This window comes from Argopecten irradians, chromosome 4 (genome assembly GCF_041381155.1).
Source record: "Argopecten irradians isolate NY chromosome 4, Ai_NY, whole genome shotgun sequence".
In the NCBI taxonomy this organism is placed as follows: domain Eukaryota; kingdom Metazoa; phylum Mollusca; class Bivalvia; order Pectinida; family Pectinidae; genus Argopecten; species Argopecten irradians.
Window position 1 is genome coordinate 48185509 of NC_091137.1, and position 24127 is coordinate 48209635.

General features: G+C 33.8%; 1 protein-coding gene and 1 long non-coding RNA gene across 2 annotated transcripts; one reads left to right on the plus strand and one right to left on the minus strand.

Moving 5' to 3' along the window:
• The first annotated feature begins 583 nt into the window (after positions 1-583).
• LOC138321867 (cell surface hyaluronidase-like) lies at positions 584-19119 on the plus strand. Its single transcript, XM_069265868.1, has 24 exons — positions 584-1057; positions 1550-1769; positions 2356-2519; positions 3059-3221; positions 3622-3795; positions 4126-4350; positions 4842-4946; positions 5220-5392; positions 5930-6002; positions 6442-6581; positions 6965-7095; positions 8122-8191; positions 9161-9295; positions 9713-9842; positions 10570-10633; positions 12018-12194; positions 12510-12693; positions 13657-13872; positions 14543-14748; positions 15332-15502; positions 16252-16411; positions 17540-17602; positions 18105-18209; positions 18639-19119. The coding sequence occupies exons 2-23, from the start codon at positions 1562-1564 to the stop codon at positions 18180-18182; spliced, it is 3210 nt and encodes a 1069-aa protein (XP_069121969.1). The 5' UTR covers positions 584-1057; positions 1550-1561; the 3' UTR covers positions 18183-18209; positions 18639-19119.
• Positions 19120-22212: 3093 nt separating this feature from the next.
• On the minus strand, positions 22213-23782 carry LOC138322540 (uncharacterized). Its single transcript, XR_011208419.1, has 3 exons — positions 23403-23782; positions 22771-22810; positions 22213-22314 (listed from the first exon to the last, which is right to left on the minus strand). It is a non-coding gene; the product is annotated as an uncharacterized lncRNA (long non-coding RNA).
• Positions 23783-24127: the final 345 nt, after the last annotated feature.

The window sequence follows — 24127 nt, forward strand, 5'->3', positions numbered from 1 at the left end:
GTGGCCGTTAAACAGCCCAAAGTGATACCCCTCCTTTCTCAGAGATGTTGCATTTGATGATAAGCGATGTGCCTGCTGCCCTAATTAGTAAAAGGCAACTAAATATAAATTTGCGATGTTTTTTCGCACCCCCCGAACTTTGATAGTATTGTATTTTGGCCATTAATTGAACATCGGTGTTGGTGTAACTGTGTGTAGTGTAGAAGGAATATAAGTACCCGACCTACTCTACCTTTCGGCCGGGTACGAATTGGTGCCTATGTGTCGTAATGGAGCACTGGTTCAGAAAATCACTCAGGCACAATTTTCTGTACTTTTTTGTAGGTTTTCAATTAAAGATGCATTTATATATTATTTTTTCCAAAGCAAACATTACGACAATTCTGAATATCTACTTAACTACTTATATAACGTCGCCTTTTTATTTGTAGACTTGCCGAATAATTTTCTTTGGAAAAGGCCATCATATTTATATGTGAATAAAAATAATGTCTCGCTGTGATTTTGATATTTTATACTGATCAGTTTTATTGCCGATTATGTAAGTGATATAAAATAGGTACGATAATATGACGTTTTAATAATGGTTTGCATAATCATTTCTTTGCTCCATTAGCAGTGATAGGCACCAATTATTGCTCTAAAGACGACACCATTATCTGTCTAAAAGTCTTTACAGACAGCTGGCCTTCGAGTTGTGTCACTGTCACTATAAAGTGACCATATGAGCTACTTTCGACGTCTGTGGCAATATGCTTCAGTGAGATTGCGCTTTAAAGTTGACAGGAATTACCGATGTTGCTATAAAAAACAGGACAAAACGCGAATGTATCACACTATTTCAATACACACAATTTCACGTACACACTTTCTCTTACTCCTGATTTTATATAATGAGATTGATTGAAAAACGTAAAATAGTTTACTGTATGATTGAATAATTATACAACTTTTATCATCTATTTTTTCCTAGATCACCATTGCGCATGCCTCGTGTCCCCATGAAGACCCAGCGCTCCGACCATGGTCCAGACCAAGCAGCTGGCCCAGCGGGGAGGTACGTATCCCAAGTCAAATCTACCGAACACCAAAACAGGAGTTATCTTTATAATTAAAATCAATTTAGCGTGCATAAAAGTTAATTCTCTAACAGCAGAAATTGTATTTTTTCACGAATACATTTCTATCAAGTGAAAGATGATGAAAGGCCTACATGTATTATCGTTTTATGCTATTGAATGTGGTAATTAAATTTCGAGTCTAGCTTTTCAAAATTCCCATTTGGCGCCCCGTAATTTATGCAGAAATGATTCATGTTTTAAAAAAAATCTATTTCTTTATTTCAATGATATAATAAATATTCTACAAATACCCATATGCCTCATGGATTTTTTGTGTAGTGTTTATTTTTGTTGTATCTTTACATTTAGAAAAAATTGTGTGCAGTGTTCATTTTTGTCGCATATTTACATACTATATCTATAGTCATATATACAGTTTTGAATATTTGTAACATATGACCTATGACCCTTGACCTCTTCTTACGCAGACTCCAATACACATGGAGGAGGTGAAGATTCACACACCAATTCTGTTAGACATCACCCCGCCAGACTTGAAAAGTATCACGATATCCCATGGAGGCAGGCTAGTGTGGAAACCCACAGGGAATGTCAACCTGACCGTGGGATTTCTTCTCATAGAAGGACGAATGGACATCGGCTCTGATGACTGCAAGTATGGTGGGAAAACCATCATTACCATAACAGGTAATATATTACAAAAATGATGCTCTTTTTCTGAAAACAAACATGATGCCATTTTCGCTAATACAAAATTGACGCTCTTTTTCCTGATATAAAATTGTACTCTCTTTCCTAAATCAAACATGATGCTCTTTTTCTTAAAAAAATGATTTTCTTTTTCCTTATACAAAAATGATGCCATTTGTCCTAATTAAGAACAAAAACAACTCACTTTTTCTAATACAAAACTATGCTCGTTTTCCTAATACAAAAATGATGCTTATTTCCTAGTACAAAAATAATGCTTGTTTTTCTTATGCTAAAATGATGTTCTTTTTCCCAATACAAAATAACCATGCTCTTTTTACTAATACAAAATGACTATGCTCTGTTTCCTAATACAAAAATGATGCTCTGTTTCTTAATACAAAAAGCATTTTCTTTTTCCAATTTATTTAGGAATTTCACTTGGTAATATCATGGAGTTCCTTATAAAACATTCTCGGGTGATTCACCCGTATTTCATCTTTTAAAAGTACTAATACATATATTTTCAAGTCTGTTACATTCACTAGATAAATGACTCTGTGTTTGAATAATATATCTACAGGTAAACGAGGTCAATACGATGTAATTGGCTTTGGAGAGAAGTTTATTGGAGTCGACAGTGGCGGTATACTTGAACTTCATGGACGGGAGAAACTATCCTGGACGAAACTGAACCAGACAGTACCCAAACTTACTCAGGGACATGGATATGTATACAGCCATAAGGTCATAACACAAGCTGATATATCATAGCAAACTTGTACCAACAGTAATTTGAAGTAAACTACGTTCAGACACACGAGCTAGGGAACGCCTATCCATAAAGTCCTAGTCGACGACTATTATTGTTTGTCGATATTGTTACTAGTAGTTACAAAAATAATCTTTTCACAGTCAAAAGCCGAAAAGTTTTTTTTGTCAAAATGTACTGCATGTAGCTGATTATTGATTGATTATCAATCACTTCAGCTAAATAAATCATAGTATATACTTTATTCAGTCTTTGAATATTACAGAGTTAGCTCCCTTGCGGGAAGGTATCGATTGTTACGTCATTATTTTGTGAACGCAATTCACGTCGTGACGTTACGCTCGGAAACACATGACGTCACAATTAATACCTACCCGCAAGTGCAGATAACTCTGTAATAAGCAAGTTCGGAATACACATACTTACGTGTTCTAAAAAGGTCATTGTTTATTTATTCATTTTTGAGAAAGTCATTAGGTTAAACAGTTAGATAATCCTTATTATTTGTTTCTAGGAAAGTGATTTATGGAAAAAAGAAGATTGGATGGAAGGTGTTGGGGCTTACGTTATCGATCCGATGACAGACGAAGTAGAGAAGTTCCGAGTGTTCTATCTGAGTGGTAGGAATGAAAAGATGACTAACTATCACATACGAGACGTACGGCCATTTCTGAAAGGTATATTGTACACATGTTTCGTAATATTTACACCAAGTGAAGCGAATTGCGGACATTCAATATAATAAACAACTAATGTCCCTGGTGACAGTGTGATATGAAGGTTTATTAACCCTCGGATGTAATATTTTTGACAGACAAGCCTTGGATAATGTTGCACATTCAGATAAATAAGTCGTAATATCACACTGCCACCGGGATCATAAATGCACATTATGACCTCGGATGCAGGGCGATATGAAGGTTTATTTACCCGAAGGTGTACTATTTTCGAGGGATTTTCCAAATGCATTGACGCCTTGGGAAGAATGTTCCTCATATCAAAGAATTTTTTTTTCAATTATCTAAATAAAACCCCAGGAAGATTAGAAGATTTTTTATTTTTCCCTTGACTGTTTAGGCATCACTCCTGGAAAGCTTCTCTTCCTGTCCGTACAGCACTCCTTGATCAATTCGTCTGAACTATCATGGGTATTCGATGAACTGGAAGAGTTTGCATTTGGTTCTGTTTCCGGTCGAGGGTTGTTCAGACAGGTCAAGGACGGTGATGCTTATGTCATGATAGCAAAGGCAGGTAAGAATACTGACACTGCTGTTCATTAACAACATGTTTATGTTCATCGAAATTACTCTTAAACGTACATATTTGAGCTGTAGAAATATTTAAGCGCATTTTGTGCAAGAACCTTTACGTTGAAGTAAGTTTCCCCAAATCTTATTTTCTGCCCGTCTTTGATAGAGCATTATTATGCATGGTGGTTGTGCTAACTACTTAAAACCGATTTTTATGTAAATGTAATTTGATTATCTCATTTCATGGAAACATCTTGTAGAAATACATTCATTCAAATGATACGAATACAACAAATAACTTTATATTTAGTATACAAAATTTCCATTTCAGGGGATCCTTCGTTTACAATCGAACGTAAACATAACGGGTCCATGAGCAAGATATCTTCAGTATCGGCCAAATGTACAAACTGGAATAGACGACGGATTTACATTGTAGAGAGTTATATAGACAAGCTGGAGAAATGGAAGTCGCACATTGACCTTCGCATATTGGATACTGATTACGCTTATCCAAAACTTGACGTCATTGATGACGTCACCTCATGGGATGTTGGTAAGAAGGACTTTGACGTGAAGTTAAACATTTTATTATTTTTAAGAGTTGCAATATTGTAGTTTTTTTTAACTCACCTGGTTCGAAGGACGAAGGTGAACCTTTGCCTTACTGTGGTGTCCGACGTCCTTCGTCCAACGACCGGGGTCTGTTGTCCGTCGTCCGTCAATCCATCATCAATTAACAGAATTGACCTTTTCTCAATCTCAATGAATCCACAATTGCAATGATACTTTATGATGATTCTAAGCCAGATAATCGTATGTTCTGAATTAGTAAGTAGAGTGACACAGGCCCTCTGTGCCTCTTGTTTAAGTATTTCTGATTTATAAAGTAAAAAAAAGATTAAAATCACTTATTGTTACATCATCTGTTACTTGGAATTCAATTATAATTTTACCTTGCTGCATAATTCAGGAACATGGAATATGTTTATATTAAGCTGTCATGAACCTCATTGAACCGATATATTATACATTATGTTTTGGTAGGAGATTCCGTGGTATTGACGTCTACGGATTTCAACTGGAGGCAGGCAGAGGAGGCGACCGTGGTACCCTGTCTTGAGTGCAAGGCTAATCAGCTCAGAATTGATTGTAGGTTTTAGATAAAATAAAATGTACGTTCGTTCATATCTAAACCAGTTGATTTACATGTGTGAAGTCAATGTTGATTTTAAAGACAATGTTCAGCTGGTGTTGATTTTCATGAGTGTTTAATGCTGATTTACATGTGTATTTAAATGTTGATTTGGATGGGTATAGCCAATGTTGATTTACATAGTGGAGACATTGCTTATTATATCTCTACAACATTCTATGATATTGACTTTTGTTACTTCATAACAAACTTATTCTGTTTTTCTCCAGTAGAAACAAAGTACACCCACTGGGGTGAAATGATAAATAATGTGGATTGTCGTGGCGACGTGGCCTTGTTGTCGCGTAATATAGTTCTACAAGGTCAGATGGAGGAGGACTGTCCCGCAGAAAATGGTAATTGTGACGTCTATCCGTACGACACGTTCGGAGCTCATATGAGGGTAAGCAAACTAAATAAATGGATACATATTACGTTATACTGAGAAAACAAGTTTCAGTACTTTTATTTTGAATGTGTGTTGTGTGAGTTTGATATAAAGTGAGAATTGTCTATATTGTTAAGACTATAATATTAACCAGGAATGTATATAATTTGTACATCTTCATTCCTAGGATATTGCAACCAATGCAGTCAATTTCATTGATATGGAATACCTGATGTCAGGTGTTAAATAAATTCGAATGGCGTATTGATCAAATTGATGCTAACTCAATGTGATCTGTGTTTACGATTCACATCAACAAGGTATGAAAGTAAAATAATAATAGAAACACCTGGAAGCTTAACACGTTAAACCGATTTTATGTTTTTTTTTACAAAGACAGCTGCTGAAGGAATTTTTATTTTTCCACTTCCTTCAACATTTTAAATGACGCTATTGATTGTTTCGTTTTAGTTATAAATGTATTTAACTTTAAGTGATATGCACACATATTTAGAAAAACAACTCAACATTGGTCCGATGTATATGTTTCAGATTCAGCCTAATTTCTGGAGCGTCCATATACAAGGAGTGGAAGTAAAACACTTCGGATCGCAAACGGAGCTAAGTAAGCTTTCCTTAACCATGAAGTCTTAATTTCGCAGAAAACATCAAGATTACTTCTTAAACATTTTACATTATTACTTAATGTTATTACTGTACCCATAACTCTTGATATGTACGTTTATTTTGTCTCTGTAAAACTGAAATGTGTGTCTTATCTCAATAATGTTATGGCTTTTTCTATGAAAGAAATATACATGTACCGTATAGTAGGTTATTTTCATGGGGATGATATTGTCGTGCTTTTACAATACATTGATATGATCGCGAAAATTTGCATTGAGTAATTGTTGAATCAAACATACTATGGAAAAAACAAAACAAAATAACAGCTAAAATTCAACTGTTGCTTTTTCAGATAAAATCGCTAAAATTTTGACACGCGTAAATAACAGATTACGCTATAATTTGTCTTAATAATGTTGATACTGTTTGTCCGTAAGGAAGGTATCCTATCCATTTCCACATGTCCGGAGATGTGGATGACCATGTAAGATATCCGAACCCACCATATGTGGCTAACAACTCCATACATCACACCTTTGCCAGGTGTGTGGTCGTTCACGCTACACATGGACTACAGGTACGAGCTCACTTGATAATATGTAGGTAAATTATTCTACAAAAGATCACACAGAGACAAAGAAAATATTGTATTCATACTCTTATGGTCTATTACACATGTCATTGATTGGCCATTGGGGACATCAAGATTTTAAAAAAATATTCATTTTAATTTTAAAGACATTTCTAGTAATGGCATTAAGAAAATTGTCTTACTACAGCTGTGGTCGCGAAGACAAGTTTTACAGTTATTGAAGAGATGATATATGCCTCATAATATCTGTTGTTGTTGAAATACTTCACTATTTTAGAATATTTTTATTCGATTGTTCATCGGCTCAATAAAAATAATAAAATGATCTGATAGTTATGATAACTTGTAAGCATGTTTATGTAACACAGGTGAAAGATAATGTGTGTTACGACTGCCTTGGACACGCGTTTTATATAGAGGACGGGGGAGAGAAGAGGACGGTACTGGATGGGAACTTAGGGGCGAGTACCCGGAAGGGATCTTTAGTCCCGGCAGATACGTACGTATACACATGATATGATATGATATCTGGTCAAAACAGATACTACACTAACTACAAATACAGAATATGTCAATGATATCCGGTCCAAGCAGATATCTAACCACATTTAAATAATAAGCAATGTGTAGTAGATAACAATTTGAATGACAAATAAACAACATGTATCCAGTTCAAGTGAAGAAGATGTACCCAGCGTGTCAAGAATGTTTTGTCGCGCAGATACCAAGCCGCTTTCTTTCGACAATAACTTTTCATGCATCAAATTAACGATGTCGTGCATTATGCGACGCAAATACACTAGAAAGTGAATTGTCTCAGAGAAACAATCTTTCATCAGCTTGAGAGTGAGACAGACAATTCTAAATCCTTGTGATGATCTAATAACCCCTTGTGGAGGGAGGTTCCTGTCTGACCCTCAAGAGAGTGAAAGATTTTAATAGAAATTTACATTGGTTTATGATAAGTCATAATTGATTACGACAAATGTATATCCAACTTTTATCACATAACTGGCCCGTCCAGCCATATCATACGGCCATGTCACGAATATCATAAAACACATGTGTAATAAGACTACTGTGAATGTACTTTTGACAACATAAGCTATATATGACGTCGCATGATTGTCTCAGTAGACGAAAACGTCACATCCGATCTGTATTTCTACTGTTTCATATTGAGACGAAATTTGAAATTTTTCTTATATTTCTATTAATAAAAGTTACGCGATATAGAATCTTACGCTCGTGACTATTTGATATTAAATTTAGCAAACTCGTTGAATAATTTGATATGGCACTCGCCTTAAGGCTCGTAGCATATACGATTATTGAACTCATTTGATAAATTACATAGCCACTCATGTAAAATCCTCTATTTCCCCCATATCTTTTCGTATAAAATATATAATTTACAAAATACGTTTTTACTGATCCTGTATATAATTATGAAATTATGATTTCCATGCAATTGTTTACGTATTAAAAAACAACATATGATGGTTTTTTTCCATTTGTTTGTAAGGACTCCATCAACATTCTGGATTACCAATCCTCTGACTTTTGTCCGTAACAATGTGGCAGCAGGCAGTGAGGTGAATACCGCAATGAACTCCAACGAGTCATCATTATGTTATCATTATATATTAGATATGCTATGATTTTCGACTATTTTCTTTGACTAATACATGTTCACGTATTGAGTTCCATATGCATCATATCGATATCGACTCATTGTTTCCATTTTTAGAAACACCGAGCCATTATTTATTGCTTGGTGAATTTCATCACCTAAACATTGTGTTCTTCATAGTGGCGTCCTATGGCCATCGTTTTTCTTGTTATTTAAATGCATATCAGATAATCCTTTTTACATTTGTCAAAGAAACTACATATTAGATATAAAAAAGGTGTTATACGGCCCAGTAGAAATATTTTTCTTCCAGGGCGGCATGATACCATACAAACATCAATAAAGGTTCAAAAATAAATGAATATAGATATGCCATTTGGTATGATATTTGAATTAAGATAGGTCATATTTTTGAAAATAGCACGAATTTGCGTGAAGTTACATATGGAGCTGCGGAGGTTGTTTCAACTTTCAGAAAGTATTCCGATAACTATGATGTTAAGCTTTGATATTTTTAACATATGAAAATTACCTTAATCCTAAAAGGGGATCCATCCGGACTGAAATTTCGGAATTCTAGAAAATCGCATACATATTTCTTAAAAACAATCTCAAACATATGTATATAATAATGTTCAGACAGAATACCAACGTATAATAAAAAAATATATGAACTCATTTTCATTGATCATAGTCAAATATTGCACATGATGAAATGGAGGTAGGGATACGAGTTGAAAATTTGAAGCTTTCAATTTATATTTATGTTTTACATAATATTCGGAACATATATATGATTATGGGTATATCATATCAAAATATAACGAAATTAATATGGATTTTTTTTTTTTTTTTTTTTAATTTTTTTTTAACTAATTCTGATTTGACTTGTACAGAAATAAATCATTTCCGGACTATAATCATTTTACAGAATACCGGTTTTTGGTTTGTATTTCCTGACTCGCCGATAGGACTTTCCCAAGGACTTGGTTTTATGGCCAAAGACGAGGCTAGGAGAACAGCATTGGTTGAATTCAGCAATAACGTAGCTCACTCCAACTATGTGGTAAGGTCAAGCTTGCTATCAGTATTAAGATTGCTCTGTGAATTTAGAGAATATTTAATGATTTTATATCATATTTCACTGAGTTAGTCTTTGAAGTATATGATTTTGCAAGATTGGGTGACTGCTCTGTATAAATAAAAAAGTAACCGACTGCTTGAAAAATTGGAAAACACTCAGATCTTAGATGACATTTTTTTTAATGAGTTTAATATCGCGGCGTTCTTACTGGCATCTTAGATATCCTGGAATCGTTTGGTTCAGGTATACAACAAAAATGGTCAAGCGATTTTAGACAGTTGATAACACAATATCGATATCCTGAGGGACACTTATGATGTGTTTTGCTTAATACTGTAGAGGTGAGAACGTAGGAAAATCTCAACATCCATTTTAGTATAAGTGTATTATACATTGCAGCACGGCGTTAACATTGACCAAAAGTTGCTTGCTAATTTTTCTATTGGTTCCACGAATGCATACGAGCCAAAGGAGGATCCTTTGAACGAAATGTCCCCGGATAAGGAAGTCATCATTGACAGGCTGACATGTAAGTTGGCTGGCAATATCAGAAAAGAGACGTAGAGGTAGATCAAAATAATTACGCTACATCGTGTATATGTAATTTGGCTGGCAATATCAGAAAACAGGTACATAGGTAGATCAAAATAATTACGCTACATCGTGCAAATAATAAAAAAACAGGCACATAGGTAGATCAAAGTAATCACTACGTCCCTTCTAGATCGTTATATGGTATCTTGATTACTAATTTTACTAGTTTTGTTCCTTCTTAATGACTTTCTTCTTCCCAGCACCTCCCTTCACACTTCTTCGTCCCAAAGATCATCGCGGTTGTTCGTTAGCACACCGCATAAATGTATTTAGTCGATTAGGGTTTTTTTGTATAATAAAACCAGTTGGGTATATTATTCAGTGTGTTTGGCGGAAGGTATCTTTGAGAAAAGTAAATGCTACATAAATTTACCACAGCCTCCCAAATACTAGTGCAATCATCACAAATAATGCATCGCATACTGTAGAAGACGTTCTTAAATGACACTGACTGTTTAAAAGGCAACATATTCAACCATTCATATCACCAACTAACTACAAAAACGAATAGCTATTTCACTGAATTCAATTCTAAACTGAAAATCAACTGATTAGTATAAGGAAGCTTTTAAAACAATACATGTATATCTGTTCCGAGAAATATCCCATATAAGTCGAGATTAAATGGTGCGTTGTCTTTAGATTATGTTTTTACTCTTTAGGTTTTAAGAACAACATGCATAATGCCTGGATACGTGGAGGTCAAATTCGCATAACAAGATCTTCGTAAGTAAAATATAGCTAACATGTTCTTCCTTGGTTTAGATATTTTTTTCAAAACCTACTTTCTCAATAAATTATTTTATGATATAATGAACATAAAGACGCATAAAATAATAATGATAAATAGACAATGGTCACTGTGATCTCCTTGTTTATTATCATGAAAAAGTTTTTATTTTTTTATCCATTGTGTAAATAAATTTTAACTTTCGTGTGCCATTTATTTTTTGTTTGAACTACAATGTATTTCTGCATTTAGGTTTTCGGATCGGTGATTTATCCTAGAAAGATTGAGTGTATATATGTTCCCCAACAAGCGACTGTTCTTTATTATGTTTATCACACTCGATTTAGTTAATTTTCAAATTTTGAAAAGACATGAGCTTTAGCGAGTGTCTTTTGAAAGTTTGAAAATGAACTAACGACAGTTAAGATAAACGTTATTAACAACAGTCACGCATTGGGGAACTTATTGATCTCATAACTTTAAACTATATTTATCTCATAACTATATGCATGTTTCACAATGGAAAACCATTGTGATTAAGTCCATAGCAGTTGGTTATCGTTTAAAAGAAAATGCGCTATGAAAAGTAGCCTGAAGTTAAAAATCAACCGAAATCAAGAGATCTTGGAATTGACCAATCAGAGGCGCCATAGGTGTTTACACACTGGATTGTTTGAATATAAATGATACTCAACTGATATGGAATTTATCATATCGGTTTTTCATTGTGAAACATGCATAGTTATGGGATAAATGGTGTTCTGTATTAAACGAATAATCACCTGTGACATCTAAATTGCATTACTTAGCTGGTTCGTTTTTCTAGTACATATCAGTGTTTTCTTGGTAGAATGGAGCACTGTATTCAGGTCTTCGGTACCCAATTGTTTCCTTTTTTACACCACTGTTTTCGTTGCATAAGTCTTCATAAAACTCGTATCACTTTTCCAGTGTGCAATTAATGTCTTTAAAGGCTAATGCATATTTTACTATTATCATTTCATGTGCTTAATTTATCATATACCCATTTTCACATATTTCATTATATTAAAAGAACTCGAATGGATGTTATTGTTTCTTTCTAGTTCACTGAACACGCACTGTATCTTCAATAGTATGCTTACGTAATGTAATTTTGTAATTCATCTGCGCAATGTTCATAATAGCGGAACTATAATGACACTACTTAAAAGTCAAGTAAGAAAGTGATATTTAAGCTTTGGATATCGACGTAGTCAAATTTTGATGTGTTTAATTTTGGTGCTTTCATACCAAACACCAAAGAAGCCGAGATATGACCACATCCAAAATATCCCAATTTAAGTTAGTGCTTTGGTTATTATCTGTCAGTTTATAATCAGCCACATAAATATTTCGAAGATTTGCAGATAGTGCCAGGGGATTGACATTCGCAAGAAATGGAGAACAAGCACAATTTCTGACTGACTCGGTGATAATCGGAGAAAGCGCCAACATCGGAGATGATACGAAGTTATATAACATGTCCAACAAACAGTGGTTTTCAGTCCCACGTTCAATGCCTATACCTTGGGACATGTAAGACAGAATCTTAACAATTTCTGCAATTTTCTATTTCCTTCGGGATTTTTTAAAAATTCTTTTACATCGGTATACTGATCAAATATGTATGTAGGTTTTATAAATCTTTAAATCTTTTATTTTTTCCCCGTTTGAAAATCTACTCGAAAGAAATCATCTTATCATCTGTCAGGTAAATTAGCACTTAAAACACAACAAAATGCTTCAACTAATTTAAAGTTAAAGTTTAACTTACATCCCCCGAAATAAATAATGTTATTAGTTAAACTATCCCTTAAACGCCCAAAAATATTTTACCCTCTTCTTTTGCAGAAACCATCCCGTCATGGGATTCACCGTATACGATGGACCTATTTACCTTGACAATGTCTGGTTTGACGGTTTCGGGACTAACCCTAACTACACTCTCAGTGCGATAGGTTTCCAGCTTCAGAACAAATTCCCTAGTTCTCCTGTAACATCCGTATCCCGGCTCATGTTCGGATTCGACGATCAGGTAAAAATGATGTTCGTTCCAGAATTCCTGAGATCAACTCGATTTGCGTTATTCTAAGAAGATAAGTCTTATCAGAAGGTCTTCCAGCATATGTAAGAAAAGCAGAAGAGTTGAAATCGTTTTGTGACGGAAGGTGTTTTCTAAAAGAAGGAGAATAGTGCAAATTGAGTGTGATTGCACCAATTAATCGTGTTTACTTTGATTGTGCCAATAAAATATGTTGACATTATCGTATTCAGTACTTCGTATTTTAGACTGGTTCCCTTCCCTTAGTTATCTACTCTCCGCCAGGCTGCGCTTCGCTCACTACGGACCGGTAGCGGATAATCATGATGATTATCTGATTGGTCAATCTACATATCTGGTTTTGATTGCATCACTTTGTTTAGACGTGGAAAACCCCTTTACGCACGAACCGACGGATCTTAACGTAAAGACTAAGTATTGTATTTGGAAGATAGATAAACAAAAATGAATTAGTTTTTTTTTAGTTTTGAAATTATTTCATGCTAACAGAGCTAAGTGAGTTATATGACGTTTCTCTTGTCGGAAATAGCTGTCTCCATGATGACATGATGACTCTGGAGTAGGAATTCCTACTCAAGATGGTTACTCGCTACCGGTCCTTAGTGAAATGTACGTTAAGGCGGTAACTGAGGCGGGGGCCAGTCTATTAATATCTTATCATTGGTAGATATTGAACAATATTGTTTCTCACACCAACGCATATAAGGCGGTATTGGTTAATGCAATAGTCATACATATTAGAAATGCACTGATTTTATCACTATTCTCTCTGGCTAATACATGGTCACGTGACGTTAGATATATAGCATATCTACACGGTGTTTACATTTTTATGAAACATCGAGTTTATATTCCTTTTGTGATGTCATTAGTCAAACGCTGTGTTATTTTCCAGATATACTAGATAAGACTATCCTCACAACTCAATTGTTACAGGATCTGGATGGTAAGCGTATATATGACGGCAATGCCCGAAAATCTGACTATGCTAAATATGCTGGTGATCAGGGGGCGACGTGCAGGGATGTGGATGGGTCTCTCACCTCTGTCGCAGGGTCGCAGGTAGTTAAACCAGCCCCATTCTATACAACAGAGTCTTGCCTCCACCGCAGTAACTGGAACATGGCTATTTGTCCACATAGATATGGCAAGGTAAATATGTGAGCAGACATATATACCCAAGATTGATCAGAAATACAATTAAGTGTTTGTAATGGTTTCCACCAACGTAAATATCTGCACCATTACTGTAATTCTTTTGTTGATTAGCATGCCAAAAAATATCTGAAAAAATAGCTTTTTAGATTACATTTGCATATCATTAGAATGTTTCTTACTGAATTTTGTATATATTGTTACATAATTTACACCTTGTGATATCAAGCTACCACTAACATTAACTTTAATCGTACACGCAAATTTATGCAATATCATATATATACAAAGAACTATGTATGGTTGGCACCCTTTTTGGCCTCAAAGTCCATCAATTTTTAAACGTATTGAAAGTATTAAGAATTAAAAAAAAACCGCAATGATAGATATCTATCATACCTATTCTACTAAAGATGTATTCGATATTTGATATTCAAAAATTTGATCTCTAAATAATAAGTTCGAAAATTTGACGGATTTGTGGGCCAAAAAGCTCCCAAACAATATGTAACCCTTTATGGAATATCCCAAATATACCGATAATATAGTATAAATGCAAACTCGGGTTTAAATAGACATACTGTGAGTGGGATTGTAACAGAAATGTTAAGATAAAATATAAAATGTTTTCAGATATAATGCATTAACATGTATAATGTTACAACAGTTGATGGTTCACGTTGATGATGCCAATGACAAAGACATATACCCAATCATGGTTCGTGATGACATACCACATGTTAACGAGACTATAAGTGAATATGCTTACAATCCCCAATACCTAGTGGTTCTAGGTTCGAACCACAGCTACACATTACACTGGAGCTCCCGCGTGCCACGCAAGTTTGTATTGGAGGGCCTTGGCGTCGAAAAGTAAATATAATTTGGTTTAAATATATTAAACTCACTTAAACTTGTTGTAAAAGGTAGACGAAATATCTAACATGGCTTGGATGGGCATTTTTTCTTGAAATTAAAGTGAATAGAGCAAAGAAAACCAGTCAAAATGCGTTCATTGGCCTTTAAAAAATTATTATATATCAAAAGGATGGTCAAGACTGCTTATGTTGTCCAGTTTTGACGATTAAAATTGTGGAAAAGCCCCGTGTAAATTTAGCACAGTTCTAAAAATAAATTCGCCTAACTCTTTGAAAGCGAGGCTGTGTGGAAATGGTAACACGTACATAACCAGCCAGGAAGACGATTATTAAAATATAACTTTATTTCTTCGTATTCAGATCGATTTTGATTAGAAATTTTATATTTTTGTTGTTTCAGAAATTATTCTGGATATCTTAACACCATTTTTATCAACGTTAGCTTCCTTTGCCCGACTATTCACTTTAACATTCAAATTTCACAATTCATATATAGCTACAAGTAATTAATCGGACAATCAGCAGTAATTAATCTTCACAGTGTAACTTTAAATTGGTGTGTGTTCATTATGTTGTAGAGATTATCCTCTTCAAATCGGAGTATGCTTACCTAGAGATGCGACCTTTGACCTTAAATCGTGGTCGCCGGTGTGGCGAGCAGATCTATCACACTGGATACCCGTCAATAGCTACAGCGATTTATCCAAAGAAACAGATGGCGGCCAGTACTATTGGGATCAAAACGTTGGGTAAGATTAAAGGCCCATTAACTTTCTGAAATGGCTTTTGATATTTAAGATGGGAATATAAATCGATATAAATAATTGTGTTGAGTCTCAAAAGTTATCAGCTTAACGCCAACATTTCGTTTATCGTCACCGTCTGAACAATTTAATTCAAATAAATCAAATGTTTATTTTCATAACGCGGGTCGTTTTAAGTTTTCTCCGTCGTCCTAATTACCGCGCGTTAATTGACTCTCTCAGCGCCAGACGACATAACCGCGAAATGAATCTTCACTTCTAACATAGATTACGCAGAGAAAAGTGTATTTGGTGTTGTAAACTCATGTTAATACATCGATATATATTTTCTGATGGTTGTCTATATAAATATGTTTGAATGTATTTTTTGTTTGTTAATATTTACTATCACTTTAAACATATTTCAAAAACTATGTCTTGTCTAGATCTAGAACGCATATGGATATTTAAAATATAGAAAATACGGTTATTGACGCCCAACAGGTTATATCTGATGATGTTTTAGAGCCCACAAATACTATATAAATGCCTTTGTATATTACAGTTACCTCCCTTGCAGGTAGGTGTCCATTGTAACGTCATTGTTTTGTGAGCAAACTCACACTGAATTCTCTGAAAAATATGATTTTATGCTCGCAAACACATGTCGTTTTAATTTTACCTTCTCGCAAGGGCAGATAACTCTGTAACATGTAAAGACGGAATACATAACATAACATGATTTATACCTTTAGGTTACTATTCATAAAGCTACAGAGTACCCGGATGCGAACAAGGAGTACAGTTAAAGACTGCAGTGGACTATGTCCAGTTATTCAAATTACTGTGACGTCAGGCAACCTTCGGGACTCAGATTGTAGACAAAGAGCCTACCCAATTTACACTAAAATAAAGGTAAAATGAACTAAAAACAAGATTGTAGACACAGAGCCTACCCAAAATACAAGATGTACACTAAAATAAATAAAATGAACTAACAACAAGATTGTAAAATGAACTAAAGGTAAAATGAAACAAGATTGTAGACACAGAGCCTACCCAAAATACAAGAATACACTAAAATAAAGGTAAAATGAACTAAAACAAGATGTAGACAAGAGCTACCCATGACTAAACAAGATGTAGACACAGGCCTACCAAAACACTAAATAAAGGTAAAATGAACTAAAACAAGATGTAGACACAGAACCCAAAATACAAGATGTAACTAAAAAAGGTAAAATGAACTAACAACAAGATGTAGACAAGAGCCTACCCAATACAAGATGTACACTAAAATAAAGGTAAAATGAACTAACAACAAGATGTAGACACAGAGCCTACCCAAAATACACTACACTAAAATAAAGGTAAAATGAACTAACAACAAGATGTAGACACAGAGCCTAACAAAACAAGATACACTAAAATAAAGGTAAAATGAACTAACAACAAGATGTAGACACAGAGCCTACCCAAAATACAGATTACACTAAAATAAAGGTAAAATGAACTAAAAACAAGATTGTAGACACAGAGCCTACCCAAAATACAAGATGTACACTAAAATAAAGGTAAAATGAACTAACAACAAGATTGTAGACACAGAGCCTACCAAAATACCAAAATACACTAACAGAAACAAATAAAGGTAAAATGTAAACTAACAACAAGACTGTAGACACAGAGCCTACCCAAAATACACTAAAATAAAGGTCAAGGGATCTAACAAAAATATAGTACAATTAATGCGTTTAGAACAATAAGCAATCATAATTTTACCTTTAAAGAATCACAAAAGGAAAAATTTCACCAAAATATACTAACAATGTGTAAATATAACAATTAGCTATCTAAAATACACAAATATATGGTAAAGAGAGAGAAAACAATCAAAACTATGTATTTATGATTTACAGAGGCATTATTTATGATGATCGCAATAACAGTCATAAGCATGCTGTTTCTCGTGAAAGAAGGTACAATATTGTATGCACACATCATGTATGCACAAATTCCAAGAGGTTGTCGAATATGTTACAGGCTAATACACAGAAACAAACATTAACCAAGACTTTGGAAGGCAAATACAAGACACCGCCAACTGTAAGTTATACAATTGTTATGTATGGTCTGTCCAATGCTGATGCTTTGTTTAGACAGTTTTATTCTAATATATTTCATTTATCACATTTTACATTCAGTCAATGTAATAAAAAAAATCATGAGTTAAAATACAATTTATGTCGATTACTTTAAAATAAAAACATCCATGTAAATATCCATGTTTATTGTGATGCTTTGTGTGTGTGTGTATTATGCATTTATATATAACAGAGGTATCTGCCCTTGCAGAAAGGTATTGATTGTGACGTCACTTGTTTACGAGCGTCATAATTTCCAGAGAAAAAGACGTAAATTGCACTGAAAAAATAATGACGTCACAATGGATACCTATCTGCAAGGGAACTAACTGTGTAATATGCAAAGACGGAATTAGTAATGCTTAGAAATACAATCTATATCGATAATTCTGAATTAGAATATTAAAAACAATATTATTGTTATGTTTTATGTGCATGTGTGTAAGTATTTTATTCCTATGTAGGATATTGGAGCTGGCGCATCAAGACCTTTTCCTTCAAGAACGGACAGTCTTAAAAGAAACTGCTGTTTGAACACATGATAACATTTAATTGATGTTCATGTAATGGTGAGTCTGGTGTAAATGTCCTTCATTATTTTCAAAACTAATTTTTGTATAATCGTGATACCATTAATTTGATATTCAGTTGATAAACACACTTACCGTATTTGACGTAATAACTGTTCATGTCCCTGTATGCGCCCTCGCTTTTTGAGGGTTTAAGCATACTCACATGGTATTACAAGCAGACATAAACCATGAAAACAGGGTAGGCTTCTCTATTTCATTTCTCTTGCAAATCGTTTTATGGCTCGATTACCTAGTAAATTGTTAACGAAACTTAGGTTCTTCTAAGCGCCCCTTCATGTTTTCAATTTTTAAGCGCCCCGACCGTTTATTGGGTAAAATAAGGTACAAGTGTTTCCCAAAATGAATACAATTTTAACAATACAAATTTAATACTGAAGGTAATTTTTTATTTTCTATTTCTTTCAGGATACTTTTTTGAATACTACCAATATGAGATGAATCGTGAAGAATTGATTGGCGATTTCAATTTCTTCATACGATAGTTGTGATTGTCTTTTGTATAAATAAATAACTTTCAAATATAAAAAAATAATCGTGTTTCCGATAACAATAATCACACTGGCGTCTATGTGTTAATCATGCCAAAACCGGTGATAAATCGGTGAATAGTTTGAAAACACAAGATGAGTACGAAGACGTCGTTATATACTATTTAATGTTCAGTATTTTGTTTTATTTTTCGTTTTGTTACGGTGACATAACCAATATATTGTAACGGGACCCGGGCCTGGTTAGACCAGCGAAAGTTTACAATTTTAATATGTCCAACAATTGTATGTGAAAATGAAAATAAAGTCTCCTTTTTGTAATTCAAATATGTAACTTGGATTTCCGTAGTTACGTACAAAACTGAGAAAAATGCGTGAAAATATGAAAATATAAGTTGTTGAATGAAAAAAGACTAGAATAAAAACTATCTACCACTTCAAATTTGTCGTAAATAGGTCCTTTGTGCCTTAATCGATGATGTTAAGTGAGCATGTTATGACCATAGTGTACGTGTTTGGTACGCACAAATTCCGGTTTGGTACTCATTAGCAACGGTTTGGCATAACAACCTGGTTAAAAATTTAAATTCCAAATAAAAAATTATTTCGCGCAGTCAAATTGACATACATATATTACACACCAAGAGCCAATTCATAATTTCCATAAAAGAAAATAATTACATTGATACATTTAAGTTTGTATACCTGGTGTTTAGTAGCTGTTTTGTACAGCTTCGTCATATTAGAATAGATATCGGGGAAAACCGAAGAAACGCACCACACCCTATAAAAAGTATGCAACAGTTAATTATTAAGTTTTACAAAATTAAGTCAAGTTTAAGACACTTTTATACTTCCATACTCATGAGTAATTTTCACTTTTCAAGTTATTTCTATTTTGTTATCATGTTATTTCATTCACCCCTTCTATTTATAGATAAACATTTTATATATTGATGTCCTTCTATTTTTATACCAATTTATCAACACACTAATCTTTCCTGTGATCTTATTTATAGGGCGAAACGGACGATGCTTATTCAAGTGTTCATTTTTTATGAAACAGCTTATATACAATTCTCCATAATCTACTAACTGTGGTGTCATATCGTACATGTATTTTTGTTGTTACACTGCACTACATCTATTTAAACATCATTTCGATTGAAAAGACGCATCTTCAGGAACCCTCAAGGTTCCGTGCTGGGCCAACTACTGTCCGTAATATTCGTGAATGATATACCGGAAATAGTAATCTCAGATGTATATGTATATGTTGATAATGCTGAAATATTCAAAATTATATAGGGATTGAATGTATTTTTCTAATTTTCCTAGCGGCTATGAATATCAGAAGCTATCTACATATTCCGTGGAACGCGTTACCATGGAAAAATACCAAAATACTGTGTCTATATTTCACCTGCTGTTATTTTTTTCAGTTTGACAGTACTCACACACATTTAAAGTTATACTTCAATAAATCTGACTTCGAGCTTGATATATACATGTATTTTGAATTCCATACCAACTGTGGGTTAATGGCACGCTTTGCGGCTCCTTGGTTTTAGCGGTTCAAAATTTTAACCAAACCGTATACTATAATGAATACCAAACCAGAGTTTTGTTTGTAACAAACACGTACACTATAGTCATAACATGCTCACTAAACACCATCGATTATGGCACAAAAGAAGTATTTACGATAGGTTTGATAGTTTTTATTCTGTCCTAATTTTTCATTCAACAACTTACCTAAATGAAATGCACTTGATATATTTTCATATTTTGACGCATTTTGTCTCAGTTTCGTACGAAATACGATCCAAGTTACCTGTTGGATACAATTGTTGGGCATATTAAAATTTTAGGCTTTCGCTCTTCTAATTTTTGTTAGGTTTCGATAAACAAATAATATACTATCGAGTTTTTGAAGCGATTTAGCACGTACCCCTCTTATTGTTTTGGGTACGATTTTTCCAGAAGTAGATACCGAACAACCAGGTCCGAGTCCCGTTACCATACAGTGATAACCGTTACCTAATTACATGCTTTTTTATTATTAAAATTTGACATGAAGTATACGCAGCTGTCATATTTTTACTCAAAACAGGTTATGTGTTTTGTTTAAGCTTGCTGCTTTCAAACAACATTCTTAAATGAACATCGTTAAACAGAAGATAATACAGTTTCTTTCAATAGTTGGAAAATATTTTTTACGAAATCTTAGATACTAAGACAAAATAGTTTTTAAAGACAGATCGCTCAATATAGTTTATCATTTCTGCTGACAAAGATATTCCATCTTTGGATATTGCAGAGTTATGTATCCCTACGGATAGGTATTTATTGTGACGTCATGAGTTTGCAACCGTAACGTCATATGTTTTAAATAAAACGTGGCGAGTTTTTCTCACAAAACAATGACGTCATAAAAGATACCTATCCGCAAGGGAGAAAAAGCATGATTCTCAATGAACCGCTATGTGGTTTAAAGTATCTACCCAGACCTGAAGTTGATGCTATCACTACGCCACAATTGGAAATAGCGAGAAATACCCGCATGCTTAAGCGTAACATTAAAGTAGGTCAACCGTCTAAAGCGCGTAAATATCATTTAGAAAATAATTGGTGATAAATCGTGTATATATGTGTGTAATTAAGACAAATATATATAAAATAATTTGTTTTGTTTTGATGTCTACACAATCAGTACCTCATTGCTACTGGACATAGTGCCAGGATTTTTTTCGGTATGGAATTAATTATTTTATATATTTCAATTCTGAAGACAAATCAGATACTGATTTTTAATCAGTAATTGTATAAAGTAACTCTTTTTACTAATGAACATATCCAATTTCTTCGGCTCCTGATTTTACTAGATATAAATCCAGTTTCGTCGGCGGTATGTCATCTTTGGGGTTCTGATATCTGCTTCTAACACCATTGAATCTTTGTGAGCTATCGTGTTCTATACTCAAAGGATAGTTTCTCATATAACAATAGATAGGAGACAGGAAAAATGGGGCTCTTCAGCTCAAAATCTTACAAGAGTGTATGGTCGATATGCACTGAAAAATCCTGAAATTGTAATATTTTAACCTATCTATTATCTCTATTGATATTTGGAAACTAAATTTCGATATGATTTTCCAAAATAATATCATTGTTACCTAGGGATAATTACTTGTCAGAAAACATATTTTCTTTGGAAATTCATAACTTATCAATTAACCAGTCGTCCTGAAAAAATGTGCTAAATCTTTATTTACAGGGGCCGTCTCGAAGGTCTATTTTTCCTTTAGTTGGTTGTTCGCTGTAAGATCTAGGCTAACAGAGGCGAGTTTTGCTATTCTCAAGTAGCTTGTTGGATTAGTTACAATATATGAATAAAAATACATTCTTCGTTTGAATTGGTGATACTGTAGTCTGATAACAAAACCATTAGTGAGAAAACAATCACAGAAATATAAAGACAAAATACAATATGATACCAGCAAAAAATTTAATTGGAAAACAGGAGGAGCGGTGATATAAAAAGTAGATAAAAACGTTGTTGGGATTTCGTGTTAGCCTGTATGGTGTAACCACTGCAACAGAGACCAGAAATCATAAGATAATAATAATTCAATAAACGTTTTTCTGATTTATTATATAATTAAATCCCATATGTAAATGTACAGCGCTAAAATTTGTAAAAAGTTTTTTCGTACTATTTTATATTTGCGTTAATGGATTATAATTTACGTTTTTTCATATTTGCGCTAAACATTAACTGCGTTAAACAAGTAATGTGTACAGTATATTGTAAATATAAAAATACACATGTATACACGAGGGGCGAGTTTATACAGATGACTCGAAAACGCTAAATTCCCCACACGCGTACTATTTTGTATATATAATTATGAATTGATGATACTCAAATTGAACAGGCCCATCTTTTGCATACATACTTACATCGCAAAATGAATATATATGTGTATCTTAAAATTAAATATTTGCGAATATGTAAATTTTATGAAATAAAGTGTATCATTCCTTACCTAGTTTATTTGCCGAGGCCAATAACAAAGAGAACCGCAACTGAAACGAAATAACCAAAGATACAGTGAAAACACTTAATATCTATTACTATTTTATATGCTATAAAAACACCTTCTTTTGTGTTTTGTATTGACAGATATGGATAAAAAGGAATTGAGAATTCCTTACTGTCAACTTTATTGTGAGAAAATAATGTAATTCATTTTATGATACGAATGAAGTTGATACACATAAATAAGCCAGATTTTCAACCATAGACAGGTTTTTACCATTCATAGACCATAGAAACTACTCACTGTGTTTGTGTTTATTTATAACACTTTATTTATTACTAATGAATGAATATACCAATTAATGAAATGTCTTAAATAATCGAATTTCTATTTTAACGAATTTGACTTTTAATATATACACCTAAGGAATTGAATGTATCTAATATCTTTTAATTACTTTACATCTATTATAACATATTTTCATATGTTATATATACAAATGTTTATTTCATGGTACTGATCAAACCTTAAATGTAGTGTTGCATGTTTATGATTATACTGTATATACACACATGGATAATATACATTACTATATAGCATTGGGAATATCAATATAAGTGTAAAATATATATACATACATATTAAGAGTAAGAACCAGATTAGGTTAAATCCGGTGCCAACAGCGAAATTACCAAGTCCACCAATTCCGCGCCCAGCTGGGTACCCGTACAGTCCTCTTCCTGCTCCTCCAAAGTAGCCTCCACCGCCAATTCCTCTTCCTGCTCCTCCAAAGTAGCCTCCACCGCCAATTCCACTTCCTAATCCTCCAAAGTAGCCTCCACCGCCAGATCCAGGGTTGATCAGATACCTTTGTCTCAAATATCTGTATGCGTACTGCGGCGGCCTGTGGACTCTGTAGGCTGCCATATGGCCCCCACCATGACCGTATCCACCAGCTGATACAGTCCAAGCCAGGCAGGCTATGATGGCAATTGCCAACGAGACGGCTACAACTGGCCTCATGATCAGGACTGAGTTATGTTTGCAGTTTGCATATTTTCTTATATTATGTTTATGACCAATGAAAACAAAGGTCAAAAGGTTGGAGTGTCAATATGTACGGTTATTTAAGATGTAGTATGTATTTAAGGATCGAACAGGTGTGCCGACCGCACAATTTACCATCGATCAAATATTATACTACTGCATGGTTCACAACAATATGCACTTACTTACTACATTCGGAATACATATAAAATGCCAGTAATATATGCAGTTAAACACAAATCATACATATAGATATATGTGGAAATCTGAAATAGATTTGTTTAAAATATACATTAATTCAAAATTTGGGGCATTT

Bases quoted from the DNA above. Each gene is read 5' to 3' on its own strand.
- LOC138321867 (XM_069265868.1), top strand. From the start codon at position 1,562: ATGGAGGAGGTGAAGATTCACACACCAATTCTGTTAGACATCACCCCG. The intron at 7,096-8,121 runs GTACGTATACAC...TTTGTTTGTAAG, and splicing joins TCTTTAGTCCCGGCAGATAC to GACTCCATCAACATTCTGGA. The intron at 9,843-10,569 runs GTAAGTTGGCTG...TTTACTCTTTAG, and splicing joins CATCATTGACAGGCTGACAT to GTTTTAAGAACAACATGCAT.